Consider the following 27,004-nt stretch of genomic DNA (forward strand, 5'->3'; position numbering starts at 1 on the left):
GAGGGGTTCAACAGATTTATGGACAGAAAAAGAATCAGACAACTTAAAGATAAATCAACAGAAATAATCCATTCTAAAGAGCAAAAACAAAAAAGAATGAAGAAAAATTAACAAAGCTCAGGGGATTTGTGGGCCACCTCAAGTGTACCAATTTACACATTACGGAGTCCCATAAGGACAGGAGAGAGAAACGGGACAGAAATAATATTTAAAGAAATAATAATTTAAAAACTCCCAAATTTGGAAAGCGGATGTGGCTCAAGTGAAAGGGCTTCTGCCTACTATATGGGATCACCCAGGTTCAATCCCTGGGACGTCCTGGTGAAAGCAGGGCAGGAGGAAGAGGAAGGGGGACAATAAATACATAAATCTTAAAAAAAAAAATCCCAAATTTGATGAAAAGACATAATGTACAGGGAAACAGACTTGGCCCAGTGGTTAGGGTGTCCGTCTACCACATGGGAGGTCCGTGGTTCAAACCCCAGGCCTCCTTGACCTGTGTGGAGCTGGCCCACGTGCAGCGCTGATGCGCGCAAAGAGTGCCACGCCATGCAGGAGTGTCCCCCGCGTAGGGGAGCCCCACGCACAAGGAGTGCACCCATAAGGAGAGCCGCCCAGCGCGAAAGAAAAAGTGCAGCCTACCCAGGAATGGCGCCGCCCACACTTCCCACGCCGCTGAGACAACAGAAGCGGACAAAGAAACAGACAACAGAAGCGGACAAAGAAACAAGATGCAACAAATAGACACAGAGAACAGACAACCGGGGGAGGGGGGAGAAATTAAATAAATAAATAAATCTTTTTTTAAAAAAAAGACATAATGTGCATATTCAAGAAGCTAAAGAAACTACAAGATAAGATAAAAGACACAAATCAAACTTTTGAAAGACAAAGAGAAAATCTTGACAGCAGCAAGATTTTGAAGCATCTCTTCCATAGACAAAAGATCAATAATATTAACAGCTGATTTATCATCAGAATTCATAGAGGCCAGAAGGTAGTAGGATGACATATTTAAAATTCTGAAAGAAAAAAAACTGTCAACCAAGAATTCTGTATGTGATAAAACTATGCTTCAGAAAAGGAGAAATTAAGTGACTCCCAGATAAACAAAATCTGAAGGAGCTCGTTGCTCTTGCCCTATAAAAAGTGATTAAAGGGAGTCCTTCAGGTTGAAATGAAAGACACCAAACAATAGCTCAATCATATGAAGAAACACAGAACTGTGTAAAGTTAACTATACAGATAAATATAAAAGCCAATTGCTGTATTTTTGGCTTATAACTTCTCTTTTTTCCCTTATGATTTAAAAGACAAATGATTAAACAATAATTATATACCTATGTTAATTATTGAGCACATAACTTATAAAGATGTGATTTGTGACAACATAAAGAGAGGGACAGAGCTGTAGAGAAGCAGAATTTTTTTATGCTATTGAAGCTTAAACTGGTATCAGTTCAACCTAGATTGTTACAAATTTAGGATGTTAATTGTAATCCCCTGGGTCATCACCAAGAAAATAACAAAAATATTTAGAAAGGACCAGGAAGGAATGAAAACAGTACTAGAAAAAAATAATACACAAAGGAAGGCAATAATGTAAGAATTGAGGGACAGAAAAGATATAAGACATACAGAAAACAAAGAGCAAAATGTAAATATCTTTCCTTAGATAGATATTCCTTCACTTTAGATATAAATAAATGAATAGGTTGAAACCAAAAGGATGCAGAAAGATAATCCATGAAAAAGAGAGCTGGGTGGCTATCCTAATATCAAACTAAATAGTCAAAAACTGTTATAAGAGACAAAGTAGGGCATTACATATTGGTAAAAGGGTTAATACATCAAAAAGATATAAAAATTATAAACATAAACACATCCAAAAAGAAATTCAAAGTATATGAAAATTGACAGAATCTAAGGGAGAAATAGTTATACAATAATATTTGGAAACTTTAATATACCACTTTTAATAATGGATAGAACATTTACACAGAATACCAATAAGGATATAGAGGACCTGAACAACACTATATATAGACTAGACATGTAGAGAACAGTCCATCCATCAACAGCAGTATATACATTCTGCAAATACATATGGAGAATTCTCCATGATAGATGATATAAAATGCCTTCTCCAATCACAATGGAATGAAACTATAAATAAGAGAAGGAAAACTAGAAAATTCACAAATACATGGAAATTAAAGAACTGTGGTAGATTGAATTATGTACTACAATTGGACATTCATATTCCTGTGGCATGAAACCACTGTAAATAGGACCTTTGAAAGAGCTTATTTTTAGTTAAGTTGTGGCCAAATGAAGCAAGAGGGACGTTAATCCCAATTACTAGAGGTCTTAAAATGAGGAGAAACTAGAAGCCAGGGCCAGAGAAGGCCATAAGCATAAGCAGAAAGTCAAAGGGAAGTCAGAACAGAGGTAGGGGAAACGGACTTGGCCCAGTGGTTAGGGCATCCGTCGACCACATGGGAGGTCTGCGGTTCAAACCCCGGGCCTCCTTGACCCGTGTGGAGCTGGCCCATGTGCAGTGCTGATGCGCGCAAGGAGTGCCCTGCCACGCAGGGGTGTCCCCCGCATAGGGGAGCCCCCTGTGCAAGGAGTGCACCCGTAAGGAGAGCCACCCAGCGTGAAAGAAAGTGCAGCCTGCCCAGGAATGGCGCCGCCCACACTTCCCATGCTGCTGACGACAACAGAAGCAGACAAAGAAACAGACGCAGCAAACAGACAGAGAAGAGACAACCGGGGGAGGGGGGGGGGAATTAAATAAATAAATCTTTAAAAAAAAAAAAAAGAACAGAGGTAGAGGACATCACCATGTGACAGGAAAGCAAGTCTCACCACTATCTTGATTTTGGACTTCCTGTTGTCACAAAACTGTGAGCCAATAAATTCCCATTGTTTAAGCCAACCCAATGTGTGATATTTGCCATAGCAGCTGGGCAAACTAAGACAACAATGGATTAAAAAAAAATCACAAAGGAGATTAGAAAATATTTAAAGATGAATTAAATTTAAAAATATAACATTCCAAAACTAATGGGATGCAGGAAAGCTCAGAGGAAATTTATAACAGTAAATGCCTACATTAAAACAACAAGATCTCAAATCAGTAACCTAACTTGGTACACCTTAAGGAACTAGAAACAGAAAGCAAATTAAACACAGAGGTATCAAAAGGAAAGCAAAAACAGAAATAAGAGCAGATATCAACAAAATAGAGAACAGAAAACCAAGGGTGAAAACCAATAAAATAAAAAATTCATTCAGATCAGCAAAATTGACAAACTTCTAACTAAACAAGAAAAAAAAGACACAAATAATTAAAATCGGAAATGAAAATGAGATTACTGACCTTACAGAAATAAAAGGATTATAAGAGAATACTATGAATATTTGTACACCAACAAATTAGATAACCTAAATATTGAAATGGACAACTTCCTAGAAACACACAAACTACCAAAACTGATTCAAAAAGAAATAGAAATACGAATAGATCTGTAAGAAGTAAAGAGAATGAATCGGTAATCAAAAACCTCCTAAAAAAAGGCCGTGAAGGAGTACTGATGCTTGATGTATGTAGAAGTTTTAATTAACTTGACTATAAAAGTATGGAAATAGATAGAGTTGATGGTAACACATTATACCGAGTAGAAGTTTGTTTATAAATGGGATTGTGGCTGAAAATCTAGGGATGTAAATATCAACTAAAAGAAAGCTTAGAGAATAATTTAGGGGCTGAATAACACAGCAAACCCAGGGGTGGAAGAGAATTGTGTTTAACAGTACAAATGCAACACTGTCCTTCTGTGAATTAGAATGGATGTATGTCACTATAGCAAGTGGTGGGAATGTGGAGAAGCATGGAGAAAATAAAATTAATATAACCAAAGGACTATAGTTAACAGCAATACTGTTATATTTTTACATCAATGCCTAAGATGTACTGTGTTAAGAATAGGGGTTATGGTAAAAATATGCCAAATGTACTCTATGGACCATAGTTATAGTGGTAATAGTCTGATGATAGTATCTCATAATCTGTAACATATGTTTCACAACATGTTGGTTAAGGGGTGTGTATGGGAATTCTACAAGTGTATGATTGTCTGGTAAGCTCACAACTTCTGCAATAAAAATTTATTTTTAAAAAACCCAAAAAATAAAAAACAAACCTCTCAAAAAGAAAGTCCAGGACCAGACAGATGGCTTCAGTGATGAGGTGTACCAAATACTGAAAGCAGAATTAACACTAATCTTTGTCAACCTCTTCCAAAATAGAAGAGGAGAAAACATTTCCTAACTCATTCTACGAGACCAGTATTAACCTGAAACCAATCACAGATAAAGACACCACAAGACAAGAAAATTACAGACAATATCCCTTATAAATATAGAGGCAAAAATTATCAACAAAATACTAACAAACCAAATCCAGCAAAATATTAAAATGATTATATACCCTGACCAAGTAGGATTTATCACAAGAATTCAGGAGTAATTCAACATAGGAAAATCAGTGTAATATATCATATTGATATAAATTAAAGAAGATCGAAATAAATGAAAGACATTCTTTGTTCATTGATTGAGAAACTTAACATTTTCAAAAGGTTAATATTATCCAAAGCAACCTACACATCCAATGTAATCTATCAAAATCCCAAGACCCTTTTGTGCAGAAATGGAAAAACTGATTCTCAAATTCATATAATTTCAAGGGGCTTTGAATAGCTAAAACAATATTGAAAAGGGGCAAAGTTGGAGAACTCATACTTCCTGATTATAAAACTTACTACAGAAGGGAAATAGATGTGGCTCAAGCTGTTGCTGGGAGGTCCCAGGTTTGGTTCCCGGTGCCTCCGAAAGGAAAAAAAAAAAAAAGAGCAGAGAAACAAGCAAAAAAACCCCATAAAAACTAAAAAACATTGAATTGTGCACTTTAAAATGTACAAATTATAAGGTTTGTGAAATATATGTCAGTACAATTATTTTTTAAAAACTTACAGATCTACAGTAATCAAAACATAAGGCATAAGAATATAGAGATCAATGGAATAGAACCAGGAATTTAGAAATAAACTCGTACATCTGTAGTCAACTGATTTTTTTACAAGGATGACAAAACCATTCAAAGATAAAAGAAATGTCTCTTCAACAAAAGGTGCTGGAACACCTGGATATTTTAATGCAACAGCATGAAGCTGGATCTTACCTCACACGATATACAAAAATAAAATAAAAGTGGAGTAAAGACATAAATACAAGAAGTAAGCCATAAAATCTGAGGAGAAAACTTAGGGATACATATTCTTGACCGTGGTTTTGGCAATGAATTTTTATATATGATACCAAAAAAAAAAAAAAAGGCATATGCAACAAAAGAAAGAAAACTTTTGTGCAAAGGACACTATTAATAAAGTGAAAAGACCACCCAACAAGCAGGAAAAAATATTTCCAAATCATGTCTTACAGAGTTTAGTATCCAGAATATATATAGAACTATTACAACTCAACAAAAAGACAACCCCATTTAAAAATGGGCAGTCACTTTAACTGGGTGAATTGTATGTTATGTGAATTACATCTCAATAAGGCTGTTTTAAAAAATGGGCAGAGTTTCCTCAGGAAGTTGAACATAAAATTACCATATGACCTGGCAATTCCACTTCTTGGTATATACTCAAAAGAAGTGAAAGCAGAAACACGAACAGATATTTGCACATCAATTTTCATAGCAGCATTATTTACAAAAGCTAAAAGATGTAAGCAACTTGTCCATCAGCAGATTAATGAATAAACAAAATGTGGTATATCCATACAATGGAATATTATTCAGTCACTAAAAGGAATGAAGTACTGATACATACTACAGCATGGATAAGACTTGAAAACATCATGCTAAATGAAATAAGTCAAAAACAAAAGGCACATACATATTGTATGACTATCTTTATAAGAAATATCCAGAATAGGCAACTCCATCTAGATGCGTCAAATATTAGTAGTTGCCAGGGTCAGAGAGGAGTACATAAAGGGAAATGATAAGTATGTTTGGAACTAGATAGGGGTAATAAAGGCAAATTTCACATTATGTGAATTTTATTGCAATTTTTAAAAAGGTGTTTTTTTTAAAAGTCCATTTTCATGCTCTTAAAATCTAAATTCGTAACTTAAAAGAATCATGCAATTTGCCAGGCCCTAAATACTTTACCTATAAAATCCACACTGATAACCTCTTCCATGAGAATATAAATTTCTAAATGGAAAGACACTAGTCTTAATATACAGAATCTAGACTAGACTAGTATATACACATACACAGACAATGAGTTTTGATTTTAACTAAATGGTAAATCTCCTGAGCTGACAGAAGTGTTTATCACTATTAGCATCTGACATCATTTACCACCAGTTATAGAATAATGGCTCTATCTTATCTCAAATGATGCTGAAAGCCAAAGTAATTTGAAAGTTACCACATACTGTATTTAACTTAGTATTATAATTATAATGTGCTATTATATATAATACATTAACATTTTCTTTTCCCTTAAATTTTTAACTGCCAACAAGTGTCAATTCTCTAATGTATATAAACACTGAACTGGTGGAAATCTTTAAATGGTACAAAATATTGTGAAAGATCAAAGGCTTTGGAATCAGACAAATCTGAATCTTGATACTGTCATTTGCCAATAATGTGATCTGTTACAAGTTATTTGGGCTCTCTTAATTTTTTCCACTTTCTACCTTTAATCTCATTCCTGTGATTTCTTAAATTTTTTCTCAAATGAGGAAGAAAAGTAACTATACAATCTTAATACTTTGAGCTTCTAAATTATGTGTGAACAAAATCAGGAAACTCATGAAAATTCTGCCAAAAATCAAAGTATTTTGTAACCTACTCCCACACCACCAAGGAAAAGATTTTGAAGATTAATTTGTCATTGTAATTTGGAGACATTTATTATTTGTAAAAAGGATGTAATTTTGTCAAGGAAAACTAGAGACTGAAAAAAATTTTTAAGTATCATAAAATTTTTAAAAATTTAGCAGGTCAGAGAGGTCACTTCAGAATAAAAGTATTCTTGGCATTTTAGGGGTAGGAAAGGAAGAAGGGGTAGGAAGGGGGAAATGGAAGAAGAGAATAGTAAGTTCTACAGACTTGAATTTATCGTTCAATAACCACAAAATAGGAGTTAATAAGATTTGGGAAAGTTATCCAAATGTTTATATGCATGCTAAATCCAACTATACTGTAATAAAATCATGGAAGGCAATGCAGATACAGAAAATTATAGAAATGAAAATAATACTAAAAATAATTATATATGATAATCATAGAAATTCTTTAAATAAAGTTCATTTGAGTTAAATCAATGAAGAAATTCACTTTATTTTTTTTATAACTATAAGCTGCAAAAACAAGGAGGTACAGCAATATAATAAATAGTTAGGACCCCCCAATTCCAGTAGATTATGAGCTCTACAAGGGGAAGAATTTCTGACGATTTGATCACTACTGTTTTCCCAGTACCTGGAACAGAACAGAGTTTGCACCTAACAGGTGCTCAATAAATGTGTTAAGTAAGCTAATTCCTCTTCTTATAATATCAGTCTTTCAGTACATAAAGGGAAATATATATTCTCCCTACTTTTTAGAGAGATTGTGTGGTTACTCTATTAGTAATAACTCTCTCAAGGTCAAGTTGCTATTGTAGCTACTCCAGAGAGCAGGTCATTCTATAATGTTCTTTGCAGGGGTAAAATGTCTTAATTTCCAGAAGAATTTCTTATTTACCCTTTCCCTCCTCAATTTTTTTTTTTAAGATTTATTTATTTATTTAATTCCACCCCCTCCCCCGGTTGTCTGTTCTCTGTGTCTATTTGCTGCGTCTTGTTTCTTTGTCCGCTTCTGTTGTCATCAGCGGCACAGGAAGTGTGGGCGGCGCCATTCCTGGGCAGGCTGCACTTTCTTTCGCGCTGGGCGGCTCTCCTTACGGGGCGCACTCCTTGCGCGTGGGGCCCCCCTATGCGGGGGACACCCCTGCGTGGCAGGGCACTCCTTGCGCGCATCAGCACTGCACATGGGTCAGCTCCACATGGGTCAAGGAGGCCTGTGGTTTGAACCACGGACCTCCCATGTGGTAGACGGACGGCCTAACCACTGGGCCAAGTCCATTTCCCCCTCCCTCCTCAATTTTATAGCTTAATACAATGTATGCACTATACTTGAAGGCAATCAACTGCTTCTTTCAAAGAATCTGATAACTAGGATACTTCACAAATATAGGCAAACCTACAGATAAATTTCATTAAAATTGACAAAATTTTTCTCTCCGAAAGAACTATTCCTCATTGTATCAACTAGATAGGCAGTCCCTAAGACAAATATCTAGTTTATAAATGTTCTTAAAAAGTACGTAGCTAACTTCCATTCCACTATTACTGGTCACAGCAGAAAGTGAGGGACTAGTATGCACTATCCTTTTTCTGATAAGTCAAAAGAGAAAAGATAAATTATTGGGCTCTCAAATCCACAAACATGATAGGAATCTTTGGTGTCATTGTTAAGATTGATTCAGCTATGTTGCACAACGTTTTCTGTGAATCATCTTATAATTGTAATTTTTCAAAATAGGGAAATGCCTCACAAAAAATTAATTTCTTGAACACTACATATTTTTATTCCTGAATTGCAAGCTGAAAAAGGCAAATAGAATCAAATATACCTAATTTCCTTTATATTCCTAAATACAACATTAAACTGACATTTGAGATTTAGTTATAATAGAACGTCCTTTTATTTTAGGTTTAAATAAAAAAGCAATGAGTAAAACAAAAAAATAAGATAAAATTTAAAAAGCAATGAGTAATTTTTCTTTTCATAAGAAAACATATTTTAATGTCATTAACACTTATCTACTGACTTCCTCCATAATGACATATTAAAGCCTAAAACAAAGAGCACTTTTACAAAGATCAAATATCAAATTATTAATGCTGGACTCATATTCAGTACTTACATAATATTTCACCTTGGTATTTTGGGCGTGACATGGAAGTCTAATAGTTCTATTCCCCAATATTATCAACTATTCTCTCTTTAGGTTAAGACAATGTCTGCATAGCTTTGTGTACTACTGATTTTCATCAGATACACACATATGTTTAGAAAAGCAGTTTTAACTGACTATTCACCATTCCTACTTTCAAATTCACTGAAATTCAAGAAAAAACAACTTACTGTCGCGGAGTGTTTCCCAAGCCCATTGATCATTTTTGAAGAAAAGATGTCGTTTGATTTCTTCTACACCATTTCGCCCTAATCTCACTTCTCTGAGTAGAGAGGGAAGGAGAAAAGGAATTAATCAGTTAAGATCTAATTATAATTTGTCCAGGTGTATTTACGGGAGAACGCTAAAACTGCAGGATGATAAAAAAAATTTCTATGTCACCTTGAAATTATATTGTTTGTCAGCATAATTTTCAACTTAAGTATAAAACAAGCTGAAGGAATGAGAACATTAAACATTAAAAAAAATACTACAGGAAAAATTTTAAAAACATAAATTTATTGATACTCTGTGACACTTCTTTGACAAAATCCGGATGAATCACTCACTTCATTAGCATAAAGAATAAAATAAAATGGAGTTTCTTAATAGTTTTTTTTTTTTTAATAGTGGGAAGGCTACTATTCTTTCTTGGTTTGTCTTACAACCAACCACTTTGCTTTACACAAGAAGTTACCAAAAACTTCAGGAACACATTTTAAATTTAAAATTCCATTTTATAATCTTCTAAATATTTCTGATGAATTAAAAACCAATGACAACGAATTCTTGACACTGCTAAAAGATCCGAAGTTTACTAGACAAGTTTCTGATTCATAACCTCTTCTTGGTGAACACAGAGATAAAATTCTAAATAATATGTCTTTAGCTGAATTGGAAAGAGGAACTCAGCACCTTTTTTTTTTTTTAACATAAAAATTTTAAAGGTTATTTATTTATTTATTCCCCACCCCTCATTTGCACTTGCTGTCTGCTCTCTGTGTCTCTTTGCTGTGTGCTCTCTGCTTCTGCTCATCTTCTTTTTAGGAGGCACCAGGAAATGAACTCAGAAACTCCCATGTGGGAGGGAGGCACTCAATTGCCTAAGCCATATCTGCTCCCTGCTGGTTGAGTCTCTCATTGTGTCTCCTCATTGAGACATATTGTTTCATCATCTTGTGTTAGCTCACCACAATGGCTGTCTTGCTCACCTTCTTTAGATGGCACTGGGAACCAAACCCAGGACCTCCCATGTGTTAGGCGGGTGTCCATCTGCTTGAGCCACATCTGCTTCCCTTGGCACCTTTTGTTCTCTAGTGGAATTCTTATAAACAATGGGAATACCCTATATTCCAAATTTTTTCATAAGTTAAAAGATCAATTGATTTAAACTTAATATGGGGAAGTGATGTGGCTCAAGCGACTGGACTCCTGTCTACCATATAGGAGGTCCACAGTTTGATTCCTGGGCCTCCTGGTGAAGGCAAGCTAGCCTGTGCAGAGTGCTGACCCATGTGGCATGCTGGCCCATGCAGGAGTGCTAGCCTGCATGGAGTACTGGCCAACATGGAGAGCTGGTGCAGCAAGATGATACAACAACAGAAGAAAAAAAGACACAGAAGAGAGACAATAAGAGATGCAGCAGACAAGGGAGCTGCAGTAGCACAAGAGATTAAGCGTCTCTCTCCCACTCCAGAAGGTCCCAGGATCGATTCCCAGTGCTGCCTAAAGAGAAGACAGGCAGACACAGAAGAATACACAGTAAATGGACACAGAAAGCAGACAGTGGGGGCAAAACAACAAGGATGAGGGGGGATAAATAAATCAATAAATTCTTAAAAAAAATTTTTTAAATAAACTTAAGGTGATACTTCCTCTGAAAAGCCTTCCCTGGCTCTCCCTAGCCAGATTAGGTAACCTCTTCAAGATCATCTTGCATCCAGTACTTATCACATAATACTCATCTCTGTAATATAAACATCTGATTTGCCTGTCTATTTTCCCCAAAGGACTATGTGGTATTCAAAAACAGTGACTTCGGATCTTGCTCACTTCTATATCCCTAGCACCCATTAATTAGCCTAGAATAGTTCTTTACATGAAAATACAAAAAACTGAAAAACTGTACTTTTCAGGTTCTACAGAACACACCGAAGAAATAGAAATTATCTTAATTAAAGTGAATCTCCATTTAGAGTGTATTTTAAAAGTACAAAGCCTCACTACTATTTAAATTAATACTATACAATTATAAACATTAAACACACTCTTCCTAAGTCATCAGGTTCACTTTTAAATCAGAAAAGTAAACCACAAGATTATTCATAATATTATGACATTTTTGTTTTACAAACATGAGAACACATTTATAAAAGTGCTTGTTGAAACTGGTAGACGTCATACCAATGCCTGTCTCTAGTAGGGAAGTAGGTAGGAAATATATACTATTTTATAGCTCTGTATTATTTCCTTTATTTCAACAAGCATATACCATATATAATCAAATCTAAAATGGCATCAGTTGGCAGGTACATCATTCTTTTTATACACTCAGAAAGAAAAACATATACCCAGTTAAACTAATACATGCCATGGATGCTGATTTCTGAGGTGTTAATATACTTTTTTGAGTCCTAAACTTGATAAAACATACTATCCTTTTCATAATTAACCAAGTTAAAAATTTAATAACAAAAGAAAAAAATCATCTGATCCAGCCATATGCCAAGGATATATTATTATCCTAATTTCTCAGTGAAGGCAAGTGAGTTGAGATCCAGAAAAGTCACCCAGAAAACTATAAAATTACATTAGGGGGGAAGAGGATGTGGCTCAATCGATTGGGTTCCCATCTACCATATGGGAGGCCCTGGGTTCGCTTCCCAGGGCCTCCTTGTGAAGGCAAGCTGGCTCGCGCCCACTGAGAGCTGACAGCCCACACCCATGCAGAGCTGGCACAGCAAGATGATGAAACAAAGGGAGAGAAGCAGACACAGAAGAACACACAGCAAATGGACGCCAAGAGCAGACAGCAAGCAAGCGGCAAGGTGGGGGGGTCTAAATAAATAAAATAAATCTTAAAAAAAAAAAATTACATTAGGCTTCACAGTCATCATGAATGATTATGGGGATGGTAGTGATTTTATTTTAATAGTTTAAAAATATGAAAATTTCCTTAAGATAATGGAAATAAATTTAATTTTTAGATCATTTACCTGTCGGTAAGGAAGGCACAAATAAGATTTTTTGCTTCTTTTGATATATCATTATCATCAGGGAAGGTAAGTGAATTTTTATGGTTCATAATCTTACTGTAAGTCCCAACCAGAGAATCTGCATAAAAAGGTGTATCACCTGAAAAATTGGCAGGGAAAACAAAAGCAAATAAAATAATTTTCTACATTTGAAAGAAAAAAGTGTTTCAAAGGAGAAAAGTGAAAGTTACCATGTGTTTAGCTAAAAACATACACTTAATATATAAAAAGAAATAATACATGACAAAATTATTCTAGGCATCTAAATACTTTTTTAAAGCACACAAAAAGATGATGAATCATGTTTCTTTCCTACAAATAAAATCAACATTGCTTAATGTAATCAACATTGCAATATTAGAAAAAGCCAAGTGGTGAATGAGCAACTATATTAGAAGTACGTAAAATTCTCCTTTACTCACCTACAAGCATTTCATATAAAAATACACCAACTGACCACCAGTCACATTCTCGTCCATAATAACCATCACCACCTTGGGATTTTAATACTTCAGGGGAAATATAGTCAGGTGTTCCAACTGCTGTATCACATCGTACCATACCTTCCTAAAGAGTGGCAGGTCAAATTTTGGATTAGATATGAATATAAAGTCTCAATCATTTAAAATGACTTTCTTCTTAATCTAGCCTGTAGAATTTTAATCTCTGGGTATAAAGTATATCAAAACCTAATGCAAACTTGATAAAAACTAACAGTTTAATCATATATACATATTATATATACAATAGATTCATAATGTATACATATATACTATATAAATAGGTATAAATATATATGGAATTTGTAATAATACCCACAGAAAGATACACTGCCTCCATTATTATCTCCCCAGATACATCAATATAATAATCTCAACTTAATTGCAGAGAACAAGTATATAAATGAATGCAAATTGATTGTGAGGCTGATAGGATGAGGCAATTTTTTACTTATATTTTTTACTAAAATAGCTTCTTGATTTAACTATGAAACTGCAAAGAAAATATATGTGAGCTGACTGTACGAATATAAAAGAGTAATGCATGTATATGGGAAAAGGACATAGCTGTGTTGTACACACTGAATGTTTATCTGATATGCATTTTAATCTCTCCCTCCACAAATAAAAAGTATATACCTGATATATATTTTACCCAGCAATAATGCAATATTATAATAAAATATTCACGAAAGTTTCCATGTTTTCTTTTAATCAATAAATTGCTTTTAAAAATAATAAATACAGCTTTTTAGCTATTGTTCCCTTGTAAGTTTCAAAAGAATATATAGGAACAGATGTGGTTCGAGTGGTTAAGTGCCCACCTCCCACGTGGGAGGTTCCAGGTTCAGTTCCCAGTGCCTCCTAAAAATAAAACAACAACAAGAAAACAAACAAAAAAACCAACTCAGAGGACTGATGTGCTTCAGTGGTTGAGTGTCAGCTTCCCACATACAAGGCCCTGGGTTCAGTCCCCAGCCCTGGCACCTCAAAAAAAAAAAAAAGAATATAAGAAGTGTCAACTGAGGGAGGGGATATGGCTCAAGCAGTTGAGCACCTGCTTACTATTTGGGGCTTACTATTTGGGAGGTCCCATGTTTGGTTTCAGGTGCTTCCCACAAAAAAAATAAGCAAAACAAATGAAAAACAAATAACTCGGGAGCCGATGTGGCTTAGTGGTTGAGCACTGGCTTCCCACATACGAGGCCCCAGGTTCAATGGCCCCACTGTATCTCAGAAAAAAAAAAGTGTCTACTGAAAATAAAGCAGCATACCTATTTTTTCAGATATGTATATAGGATATTTAAAATAACTGAGAATGGGTATCTTTTAAGATAAACTCCTAAAACAAGCAGTAATATCCTTTATATGTTAACAGAACGCTATGTAAAACACTAGAAATACACATTACTGAAAACCAGATTTTATGATAGTGTAATTTTAACACTGACACACAAGTATTTAGTGACATTTAGTTAATTCCATTTCTAGTTGTAATGAAGGAATTAGTAAATCTAGCATTGCACATTTACCCTAATTAGAGAAGAAAAACTAAATCACTAACAAGTTACTAATACAACATCGTAACCATGGTATCCAGTTAACAATTAAGACAGCTCACACCAATTCTGTACAAGTCCCAATATAGTTAGTAAATTCTTATAGCACTTTCTAAGGAAGCATGTATCTTGAATTAGCAAAACCCCAAATAACATTTAATTAATTAACCTTATTCATCTTCATACAAGTACCAAAATCTGCTAACTTCAAATGTCCAGATTTATCCAGCAACATGTTATCAGGCTTCACATCTCTGAGGGGGAAAAAAAACAACAACAGTAGAGTATTTCTGAAACAGATCAGACACTTAAAAATTATATGAAGCCGTTATTTTAGGTCAAGCATCCTCAACCTAGATATGGCCGCATTTGCTCTATATTTGTTCTCTATCCATATCTATAAAGTGAATATCAAGGAAATTCCTTTGTATGTTAATACCTCAGAAGAAAACATACAATCTCATTTCTTTCAAACAGAGTTTGATTCTGCCAGGAAGGAAATTAAATCATTTGTGAGAGATTAACCATTAAAAAATACCACTTGGACATAAAAAGTAATTGAAACGATGGATAGGGCATCTGCCTACCACATGGGAGGTCCGTGGTTCAAACCCCAGGTCTCCTTGATTAACCGGTGTGGAGCTGGCTCATGCGCAGTGCTGATGCGCACCAAGGAGTGCCCTGTGTAGGGGAGCCCCACGCGCAAGGAGTGCGCCCCGTAAGGAGAGCTGCCCAGCATGAAAGAAAGTGCAGCCTGCCCAAGAATGGCACCGCACACACACAGAGCTGACACAACAAGATGACACAACAAAAAGAAACAGAGATTCCCAGTGCCGCTGATAAGGATGGGAGCTGTCAGAGAAGAACACACAGCGAATGGACAGAGAGAGCAGACAACTGGGGTGGGGAAGGGGAGAGAAATAAATAAATAATAATAAATCTTAAAAAAAAAAAGGTAATTGAAACATACAGGATAGATAGTTTACAGCATATGGGAGGAGGATGAGTGGACTTAAGAGTAAAACATGATAATCAGAAAACTTTTACATACTTTTCAGCATCTCCCTTTAATAAATGAGTAAATTAAAGCATTTTTATCTTTACCTATGAATAAAACCCATGGAATGGATTGCATCCAATGCAAGAACTACTTCTGCAGTATAGAATCGTGCCCATTTTTCAGGCACATCATAGTTGCTCATTAAGTTTACAAGATCTCCACCAGGCATATATTCCATCACCATGTAGAGATAACGATCATCTTGGAATGCATAAAAAAGCTACAGAAGCAAAAAAAAAGCAGATAAAACAAATTTATTAGGAGTAAGCAAAACTGTTTTATTCTAAATTAAAAACATTAATGTAAGATTTAAATGAAATAATCAAGCTGCAGAAGAATAGTTACAAGTCCTATTTTTAAAAAAAGAAGTAACTATTAAATTTCTTTCAACAACATACTTCTTAAGAATTCTTTGATAAATTGGGTTACAGTCTCAGCTGTCCTTTATTAGTTGTGTGATTATGGGCAAGTTACTTAACCTTCCTGACTTCCTATTATTATAATTCCCTCTAGAAGAGCAAAAAGGACTATTCTCTATTTTGACTTTTGTACCTGCTGTTCTGTCACTGTCTGGATGCCTGGTTGTTAGGAAGTACTTAATAAATATTAAATGAATAAAAGCATAGATCAATCTATAAACTGTGTATGTATTTAATAGGCATTAACTAGATTTCAGGGTTATTAAAAGGATTAACAAAATAGAAAACAGTGTAAAAGATGCTATAAATGACAGCAGATCAGGAAGAGGAGGAGCAGCAGCTAGAGTGAAGAAGGAAGATTAAAATCCCTTAATATGAAATTGGCAAAAATATCAGGCCAAAATAGTATTATGTAATCAGGGTTGAAGTTCAAAGAAGAGCAAATTTCCAAAAGAACATTTTAAGTAAATATGATTAGATTAGAAGTGAACAAAAATAACCACTACAGAAAAGAACTAATTTACCTAGGTATTTATATCTTAAAATCTTCTTTATGCTTCATTTTTTTTAGTAGTGTTCAAGATTTTTGTTACAGATTTACTTAAATAATTAAATTTAAATAAATTTAGTTGTAAATTTACCCCTAAAAGTTACAATGATATTGTACTTTAAAAGAAAAAAAACCATTTTCCATATCCTCCTTTCTACCCCTGTATCCTAGGAATCCTATTACAAGCATGCCTATTTAGAGTTGTCTTCATTATATACTATAAATAGGTAAAACAGAAAATACATGTTGGAAACTCAGAAATGGTCTAGCCCAGTGTGTGTGTGTATTTTAAGCCACAAAAAACTACTTCCCCCATATGAAATCTTGCATAAGATTTAACATAGAGTTGCCCTAGTTGAAGCAGAGTTAGAAAGCCTGCCTTCATGAGTTTACCTAAGATAACAACACAGTTGAAAATAACCCATCTAAACCAACTTTCACATTTAAAATCGAGGAAACTGAGGCCCAGAGATGTTAAATAACTTGGCCACTGCTACAGAGATAGGCCTGTGGTAGTCAACACCAGAACCTCAAACTACAGACTTATAGTCTATTTTTCATTCCACTAAAAAATCTACAGTCAATGTTATAATATTTGGAAACCTAGCTTATAAACTCAGTCCCTTTCACTTTCCCTTAATTACTCCCCATTCCCTCATCTCCACAAAATAAGACACAAATAGATGATTACACAGATTACATATATAAAATAAGAGGATTTCATGCTTGAGAAAAATTTAAGGTTAAATTTCAATATTACATAAAAGTATATATTAAAAGTCAAGGTATAACAATTTATGAATTACCCAAATCAAAGGAGATTACTTAAATTTTCTTTTTAATTCTATAGATAATTATTTAGCTTTGTTCTTACTTTCCTCCTAGAGATGTCAATAAAATTAAATTTTATAATTTAAAAAATATTCAACACTTTTGTAATTACCAATAAACTCTCTATTACTCTTCTATAAAACAAATTAAGCTTCTTAGATATGTTTACTTATAAAATAATAGAGCAAAAATTAAACAGTAGCAAAATTATACCTGAACAACCCAGGGGCTGTTAGCAAAAGCCATGATGTCCCGTTCTTCCCAGAAAAAAGCAGAATCAGATCTCTTAATCATTTCAAATTTGCTGAGTAATTTCATAGCATATACCTTCCTGGTGGCTTTATGTCTTACCTTTAAAATTGGAAATAGAAAATAATTAAAAATCTTTGTTAACATTTAAAGCTCAGTGTTTCAGAGAACAATTGATTAAATGATTTTAACAGCTTGTTAAATAGTTTAACATCACTGTTTCAACTTTTATTTTCTCTCTTCTCCTGAATTACCCCAATTATATAATGTCAATGCCTTAATTACTAGAAATAAGAAATGTTAGAAAAAAAATCATTATTCCCCATACTGTTGCATACTCCCCTTTCACCCTGTTATACACATTACTTCCTGTTTATTAAAGTTACCTACCCACAGCATTTTAGATAGTCTATTATTATGAGTGAAGATTTCTCTTCTGATACTTCTGAGACCTCTTCCCTACCCATGGGTGCTTGGGGAAAACACTTCACACTGCTTGGTAAATTTGACCCTAGGTGTTCCCACTCTCAAACAAGAAAGTCTAGAGCAATTTAAAGCAATTATTTAAGGCATGTTTAAAACAATACTTTCTCAAATAATATATGTTAAATACAAGAATAATTCTTTAAATTTTAAAATGTTATGTTTTTTAATCTCATTTAAACAACCTACCAATTGAACTTCTCCAAATGCACCTCTACCAATCACCTTCACTACTTCATAATCTTCAGCTTTCATACGTAGGTCTCTAATTTTATTTATTGTGTCTTTATCTGCATGGGAAAAAAGTGTATAATTTTAAATCACTAAAGCATTAAAACATTGCTTATTTTGCATTCAAGTCCTTGAGAAACACAAGGAGAAACAAAATTTAAATAAGAATGAGATGATATATAAACAACATGCTAAGAAATTTTTAAAATAAAATTCTACAATGACTTCACTCTAGCTATTAAAAGTTTTTATTAAAACCTGATTTAATAGAGTATACTTAAAACAAATATACTACTACAAACAAACACTGAGGATAAATAGTTCAAATTTGAATTGAAGGAATATGGGTAGACACTTTAGATTAATGGAATAAATTTTTCTTTGAATAAAGTCAGTTTTGATGATCCTTTTAAAAATAAACAATTTAATATATTAGAGGCAAACATAAAATGCTGAAGAATCACAATAAATTTTCCAACTGGCAATCTTTAGAGCTTATATCATTACATTTACCCATTTGAACTTAAATTTTAAAACTCAAATATGCAGTGGGAATCACTTCAATTATTTATATAAACCTGTCATGCTACAAACACAATAATTTACAAATTCCCACTGGATAGATATTCTAATTCCTAATTTGGTCACAGATTAAAATAGGGCTATTTTAATCCACATGGGTCAACACTGGCATGAGATTACATGGAAAAGCTTCACATTTCAAAGTACAAAATGTGTACTGTATTTCTGTACAAAACACAGAAGAGCTATGAAACTTAAGTTCTAGTTCCCAATAAAAGCTGTATATAATATTCTTGTCTTTCTTTTTTAAAGTACATTTTATGATCAATAAACTTATGCAAAAGGGCAAATTTCCACATGTACGTAAGTACATTTACTATTAGGTTACTTATCCAGTGCAAGATGCACCAGAAAGATACGGACATTAGTCAATTAATTCACTGCACAAATATTTGTGTCTACAACATGCTAGACTCTATAGTAATTATCTAAGGTAAATGAAGATAGCTTTAAAATACAGTTCCTGTACTCAAGGAATTCATACTTCAGTAAATGAAGCAAACAGTGAAAAAGTAATACAAAAAAATACAGTAAGGGAATAAAGCACAGAGTTCGTGGAGTTCTGAGGAGGACACCTAACCAAGCCTACCTAAGAGGAGGATGGTCATTCCCCAAGATTGTTTCTTAGTAGCACTAAAAAAACAGAGATGAGGGGATGGATTTGAAAAGAAAAACTTAGAAAATAAAAGACAAACTTGTTGAGTGAAGAAGGGGTAAGAATCAAGGATGAGGGAAGCGGATGTTGTTCAAGCCTCTCTTCCACACCAGAGGTCCCAGGATACATTCCCGGTGCCTCCTAAAGAGAAGACCAGAGAGAAGACACGCAGACACAGAAGAATGCGCAGCGAATAGACACAGAGGGCAGACAGCAAGCGCAGGGAACGGGTAGGGGTGGGGGGATAAATAAAGTAAAATAAATCTTTAAAAAAAAAATCAAGGATGACATGTTCATCAACAAATATTTATTCAGCACTCACTACATGCTAGGTACTGTTCTAAACATTGGGGACAGACAGGATTTCTGGTCTTAGGTGGTCATATTCTGGAAAGAAGAGAAATAATAAACAAGGAAATAAATTAATTCCATATTGTGATAGATACATAAAGAAAATAAGACCATGCTTTCCCATGACTGGGTCAAGAAAGGTAACGAAGGAGACTATTAATACCCAGCTTCCCCCAGAATTCTCTAATTTCATCAACAAGAGGAAAGGGGAAATCCTGACACCTGGAATGAGGCCATGCCCCTATGCAATAGAACTGAGACAACATCTCTCCTAGGCCTTCTACTATCCATCACCAGGGGCCAAGAGGGGGATTATACATGTTGTAAGAATGGAAAATGGAGCCAAGTCCACACTTCCCCAAAATTCATCACTTCTATCATCAGTGGTCAAGAGGAAGCCACAGATATATACTCCTCCCCTTTCCCCAAAACTCAGAGCCTTGCTCCTATCTGCTTGAGTTCATCAAAACTTTAGCCTTGTTTTTACTGGATATATTTATTAAAGAAACTAATGTTACCCTAACAAGTATACTCTACAACTCCAGAAATTCTTCTTTTGTGTTCGTTGGAACTGAAGTCCCATCATCAGCAAAATTTACATATAACCTCAATTTATTATTAATGTAATGCAAGGTTTGGGAAATTTTTTCTGAAAAGGACCAGAAATGTAAATATTTTTCTTCCTCTCCCCCGGCCCTGCCCTGATGTTTTTGCTGTCTGTGTCCATTCTCTATGTGATCTTCTGTATCTATTTCTCTTTTTGTCTTCTCTTCTCGTCTTTCATTCCTAGGATTCACCGAGATTCGATCCTAGGGACCTCTGTATGTTGAGAAAGTTCCCTGTTAATTGCACCACCTCAGCTCCTGGTCTCTACTACACTTCACCTTGACTCTCCCCTTCGTCTCTCTTTTGTTGAGTCATCATCTTGCTGCATGACTCACTTGCATGGGCACTGGCTCACTGCATGGGTACTCAGCTTGCTATGTGGGCACTTGGCTCGCAACGAGGGCACTGGCTCACAGCGCAGGAACTGACTCACACAGGTACTCGGCTCACCACGTGAGCACTTGGCTCACCACGCAGGCACTTGGTTCACCACGTGGGCACTCAGCTCACCACATGGGCACTCAGCTCGCTGTACGGGCATCCACATGGGTACTTGGCTCCCCGTGTGAGCACTTGTCTCACTACATGGGCACTGGCTCACCACACAGGCACACTTTCTCTTCTTCTTTTTTACCAGGAGGCCCCAGGGATTGAACCTGGGTCCTCCCATATGGTAGGTGGAAGCCTTATCACTTGAGCCCCATCACTTTCCCAGAAATGTAAATATATTAAGCTTTGTGGATCAAAAAGCAAAATCAGGGAAGCAGATGTGGCTCAACAGATAGAGCGTCCGCCTACCATATAGTAGATCTAGGGTTTGATACTCAGGGCCTCCTGGCCCGTGTGGTAAGATGGACCATGTGCAGTGCTGCTGTGCGTAAGGAGTGCTGGCCCATGCAGGGATGCCCCGCATAAGGATGCCCCATGTGCAAAGAGTAGCCCCTGAGCAAGGAGAGCTGCCCCATGTGAAACCACTGCCTGCCCAGGAGTAGCGCCTCACATACGGAGAGATGATGCAGCAAGATGAAGCAACAAAGAGACACAGATCCCCAGTGCCGCCTGATGAGAATACATACGGAAGAACACACAGTGAATGGACACAGAGAGCAGACAATGGGGGGTGGGGAGGGAGAAATAAATAAATCTTTTGAAAAAAAGCAAAATCAAGAATATCATGCAAGTGCTTTATGTAATAAATTTTACTGGTAAAATTTAAAATAAAGTAATAATAATTAAGTGCAATTTTGAAATACAGATCTAGTACAGAGAAGAATGGAATTCTTTTGTGGCAGGGAGATTTTCTACATTGTGACAGTTTGAAGCTGGTTGGATCCCAGAATCCCTGTTCTTAAAACCAATCCATTCCTGTGCATGAAAATCCACTGTAGATGGGAACTTTGATTAGATTCAATTAAGGGACATTTCTTTTGATTAGATCCACTTCAGTAGGGCATAACCCAGGATGGGTCTTAATCCTCTTACTGGAATCCTTTATAAACAGAGGAATAAAAAGGTATAGACACAGAAAAAAGCTGCAGACAGAGAGAACCCTCCAGAGTTTGACAAACCTGGGAGAGTGAAAAACCACAAAGTAGCCCAAAGTTGAAAGCAAAGAGGCTCATAGGAGGAGGCAGAGAATGAGACTAGCAGATGCCACAATTGTACCCTGACACATGAAAGGAATTCAGGATGACCAGCAGTGATCCTCTGGGAGAAAAGCATGCACTGATGAAGGCTTGATTTGAACATTTTTACGGCCTCAGAACTATAGCTTTTAATCTAATAAAATCCCATTGTAAAAGCCAACCCATTTCTGGTATATTGCTCTGTATTAGTCAGCCAAAGCGGTGCTGATGCAAAATATCAGAAGCCTGTTGGCTTTTATAAAGGGTATTTATTGGGGATAGGAGTTTACAGTTACCAGGTCATAAAGCATAAGTTACTTCCCTCACCAAAGTCTATTTCCACACGTTGGGGCAAGATGGTTGCTGACATCGGTGAGGGTTCAGGAAAATTCCTGTGTTCCTCTGGGCTCAGCTCCTCTGTTTTCTCCACAAGGTCAGCTGTAGACTATCAGGTGAACAGCTCTGTCTCTCTCCCTGGGGTTTCTGCAGTGTCTAAGAAGTCATCTCTATTCCTTTGTGTTCTTCTCCTGGCTCAAATCCTCTCTTCCTGGGTCTGGCTTGTCTTTCCTCTGTGTGCTGACTTCCTGGGGCTCCAGTTTAAGATTTCAGCATCAAACTTCAACATCAAAACTCCCAACATCAGAAACCTTCAATTCTGTCCTTTGCCATACCTTTTTTCTGTGAGTCCCCATCCACCAAGTGGTTGGGACTCAACACCCTAATGACATGGCCCATTCAAAGCCCTAATCATAACTTAATCATGCCTAGGTACAGACCAGATTACAAACATAATCCAGTATCTACTTTCGGAATTCATAACCATATCAAACTGCTACATGCTCCCAACAGCTTTTAGCAAATTAAAATACACATTAATGTTTGCTAACATCAGAAAGAATTCTAAATGTTTATAGTTAATGCCATTTCTCTGTGTGCAATTGTGGAGATTTCACCTAAACTGCAATTGGAATTACTAATCTGCAATGTAATGATATGGTAAATGGAAAATATTAAAAGAAGAATCTAACAGAATTCTATAAATGCCTTCCAAATATGAATATGCTCAGTTAAATAAAATCATACGCAGTAGACCGGGTGTAACTCAGTGGTTGAGGGCGTCCTTCACACATATGAGGTCCTGGGTTCAATCCCTGGTACCTCCTAAAAAAATAAATAAATAAATAATAAATCATATGCATGTGGATTGATATCAGCATTTGGCAGTACTGGTATGTGTGAAAAGACGTTTTCAAAGATGAAATACATAAAATCTCATTATAGAGAAATGGATTTTGAAATATGGAAACTTCTGTTGCATTTGCATAAAGGTCTGAAAAATGTTGCTAGAACTATAGTTTGAGCTCAGAGAATATATCCCATTGAAATCTGTACTGGAATGGAGATCTTGCTTCTCCATTAGACAGCATAGGAAGTACACAAAGAAGCTTGACATCACTGGTAACTCAAACATGAAGTGTCATCAAAATGACTATCACAATCTAAGTTAACATGGGTTCATGTTTCAATGGGTAAGAAAGAGGTTAAAAATTATATGATGATGATATAGATAGCTACATATATTATGATGATATAGATGATATAATGATTGATTACTGGTTGTGGTAGGTTGAACTGTGTCCCTAAAAGATATGTTAAAGTCCTAACATAGGTGTTAAAGCACCTATGAATGTGAGCTTATGTGGAAACAGGGTCTTTGCAGATACAATTAGTTACGTTAAAATGGGGTCATACTCAATTAGGGTAGACTGTAAATCCAATGAATGGCTCCCTTATAAGAAGGTCATGTGAAGATACAGACAGACTCAATCACATACTGAGGGAAGGTGGCTATGTGAAGATGGAGACAGAAATTAGAAAGATGCAGCTATAAATCAAGGGAAAAATTGCTGGCCACCACCAGAAGCTAGGAGCCACTGGAGAGAACATGGCCCTGACGGCACCTTGATTTCAAACTTCTAGCCTCCAGAACTGTGAAAGAATAAATTTCTTGTTTACTTATTTTTTTAAGTGAAGACAACCCAAACTTCTGGGAGAAAATATCTGTAAACCATATATATAATAAGGATTTAATATCCAGAATATATAAAGAACTGCTACAAATAACAATAAAAAGACAAACAACCCAATTTAAAATGGGCAAAAGATCTGAGTAGCCATTTCTCCAAAGATACACAAATGACCAATAAGTACATGAAAAGATGCTGAACATATTAGCCATTTGGAAAATGTAAACCAAAACTACAAGGAGATACCACTTCATGCCTACTAGGGTGGCTATTAGAAAAAGTGAAATTAACAAATGTTACCCAGATATGAGGAAATAGGAACCCTCCTACATTGTTGGTATAAATGTAAAATGGTACAGACACCTGGAAAACAGTTTGGCAGTCCCTCAGAATGTTAAGTACATGTATAATTATCTTATCAGTCAGTAATCCCACTTTTAGGTATATACCTGAAAGCAGGAACTTGAACAGATATATACACACCTATATTCACAGCAGCATTATTCACAACAGTCAAAGGGTGGAAGGAATCCAAGCGCCCATCGAAGATGAATGGATAGGGAAGCGGATATGGCTCAACAGTTAGACTTCCGCCTACCATATAGAAGGTCCAGGGTTCGATAACCAGGGCATCCTGGCCAGTGTAGCGAGCTGGCCCATGTGGAGTGCCGCCACACACAAGGAGTGTTGCCCTGTACAGGGGTGTCCCCTGTGCAAGGAGTGGCATCCACACAAAGAGTGCAGCCTCCACACAGGAATACAGACCATCTAGTAGTGGTGCTGCCCACACAGAGGGCAGACGCAGCAAGATGACACAACAAAAAAGAGACACAGAGAAGAGACAATATGAGACACAGCGAACAAGGGAGCTGAGGTGGAGCAAGAGAATGATCACCTCTCTCCCACTCTGGAAGGTCCCAGGATGGGTTCACGGAGCTGCCTAATGAGAATACTGCAGACATAGAAGAACACACAGTGAATGGAAACAGAGAGCAGACAATGGGGGTGGGGGTGGGGGGGGAGAAATAAGGGGAAAATAACCCACAAACACCTTAAGTGAAATTCACAGGACTTTAAATAATGGAATATTATTCAGCCAAAAAAGAGGAATTAAGCATGCACAGTAGAGATGAACCTTGAAGATATGCTGAGTTAAACAAGCCAGACTTAAAGGGGAAGATGAAACTTATATGAAATAACCAGAAAAATAAAATAAAATAAATCTTAAAAAAAAAAAAAAACAAACCATACTGACTGGTCCCACTTTAAATTCATAAACAACAAACTGGCCTTTAATATTTCCTGGCAATCATTTATTTCCCTATTGTATTCACTCTCCCACTTTCCTAGAAACCATATTGTACATTTTCTTCTCTTTTTCTCAAACCCCCCAGATTCTCCCACCAATCCCCATTTGCAGCTAATGACCTTGTTGCCTATTACACTAAAACAAATAACAATCAGAAAAAAACCACCACAGAGTTTGACAATTATAAAGATATACTCAACTACCAGCCCATGCACTCATATATTTGGTTTTCTCATCTCTCATTACAGGAGAATACTCCTATAAGTAAGTCCCTCCACCAGTACACTATACGCCATCTTTTTTCATTAGTTCAAGGACATTGCTCCAGCAATTCTCCCTTTTCCCCTGTATCATTAAGGTTCCCCCTCCCTAACAGGATCCCATCATGCAGTTTTCCTTCTCACCTTAAAAAAAAAAATCTCCAATCCCATTTCTCTCACCAGTTACTGCCCCATTTTTCTACTCTCCACTGCAGCAAAATTCTTCAAAAATTATCTGTACTGTTTCTAATTCTTCACCCCCATTTGCTCTTAAACCCATTTCAGGTGGGCTTTGACCCTCACCTCTCTATCAAAAGTGATCTTATTAAAATCACAAATAGCCACCATGTTGCTAAATCCAAGGACCTCAGTCTTCATCTTGTCGGCAGCTTTTGACACAGTCCGATCACTCTTTCCTGATATACTGGACTTCTAGGACACCACATCATTCCAGCAACACTGAACTTTTTTTCCAACGAGAATGGTTACTTCTCAGTTTGCCTTTGCTTGTTCTTCCCCTTCTCCCAGATTTTTTAACACTGGAGCATCCCAAGGCTCATTCACTGATAGTCTTTTCATCTCTATCATACTCATTTCTTTGATGGGCTTTTAAAAATCTACATGCCAGAACTACCGAATTTTTTATCGCTAATCCCGACTTCTCTCTTAAACTTCAGACTTACACACTCAATTGCCTATACAAAAGGTTTACTTCAGTGTGTAACAGACCTCCAATTTTACATGCCCCAAACTGAACTGATGCTCTCACCCAAAACCTGCACCTGTGACTCTCACATTTCAGTTGATGGCTCAATTTCACTCAGGGCAAAAACCTAGGGGGCATTCCTGACTCATCTTTTCTTACACTCCACAATCAGTCTTCAGGAAAACATGTTAGTTCTATCTTTGAAACATATCCAGAATCTGATAACTCTTTACTTTCTTCACTGCTAATATGATGGACCAAGTCACCATCATCATTTGCTCAGATTATTGCAACAGCCCCTTACATGGTGTTCCTGTCTTACCCTTGCCTCCCCACAGTTTATTCTCAACACAGGTGATCTTCTGAAAACCCAAGTCAGATCATGTCACATCTCTGGCTCAAAACCTTCTAATATCTTGCCATCTCACTGAAAGGAAAAGTCAAAGATCTTACAAAAGGCCTACAAGACTCTACATGACCTAATTTTTCATTCCCTTACCTCTCTAATATCATCCTACTTTTTTCTCCCTTGTTTAATTCTCTCAATCACACTGGCTTTCCTGAAGCTCCTCAAACATCCCAGGCACACTCTTCCCTTAGGGCCCTGAGGGCCTTTACACTTCCTGTTCCTCTGACTGTCCCTTTCTTTCCTCAG

The 27,004-nt window shown here is 36.1% G+C and overlaps 1 protein-coding gene across 2 annotated transcripts in view; it reads right to left on the reverse strand.

Annotated features, from left to right (window-relative positions):
* ROCK1 (Rho associated coiled-coil containing protein kinase 1) overlaps positions 1–27,004 on the reverse strand; it is a 185,687-nt gene that overhangs the window by 102,892 nt on the left and 55,791 nt on the right. For both annotated transcript variants that reach the window (XM_012521871.4, XM_058277515.2), the window contains exons 3-9: positions 18,187–18,287; positions 17,479–17,616; positions 15,510–15,685; positions 14,575–14,659; positions 12,769–12,913; positions 12,308–12,446; positions 9,284–9,375 (exon numbers count right to left, since the gene is read on the reverse strand). In XM_012521871.4, coding sequence (XP_012377325.2) covers positions 9,284–9,375; positions 12,308–12,446; positions 12,769–12,913; positions 14,575–14,659; positions 15,510–15,685; positions 17,479–17,616; positions 18,187–18,287 — 876 coding nt within the window. The remainder of the gene's footprint in view (positions 1–9,283; positions 9,376–12,307; positions 12,447–12,768; positions 12,914–14,574; positions 14,660–15,509; positions 15,686–17,478; positions 17,617–18,186; positions 18,288–27,004) is intronic.

The sequence above is a fragment of the Dasypus novemcinctus genome, chromosome 16, assembly GCF_030445035.2.
Source record: "Dasypus novemcinctus isolate mDasNov1 chromosome 16, mDasNov1.1.hap2, whole genome shotgun sequence".
Lineage (NCBI taxonomy): Eukaryota > Metazoa > Chordata > Mammalia > Cingulata > Dasypodidae > Dasypus > Dasypus novemcinctus.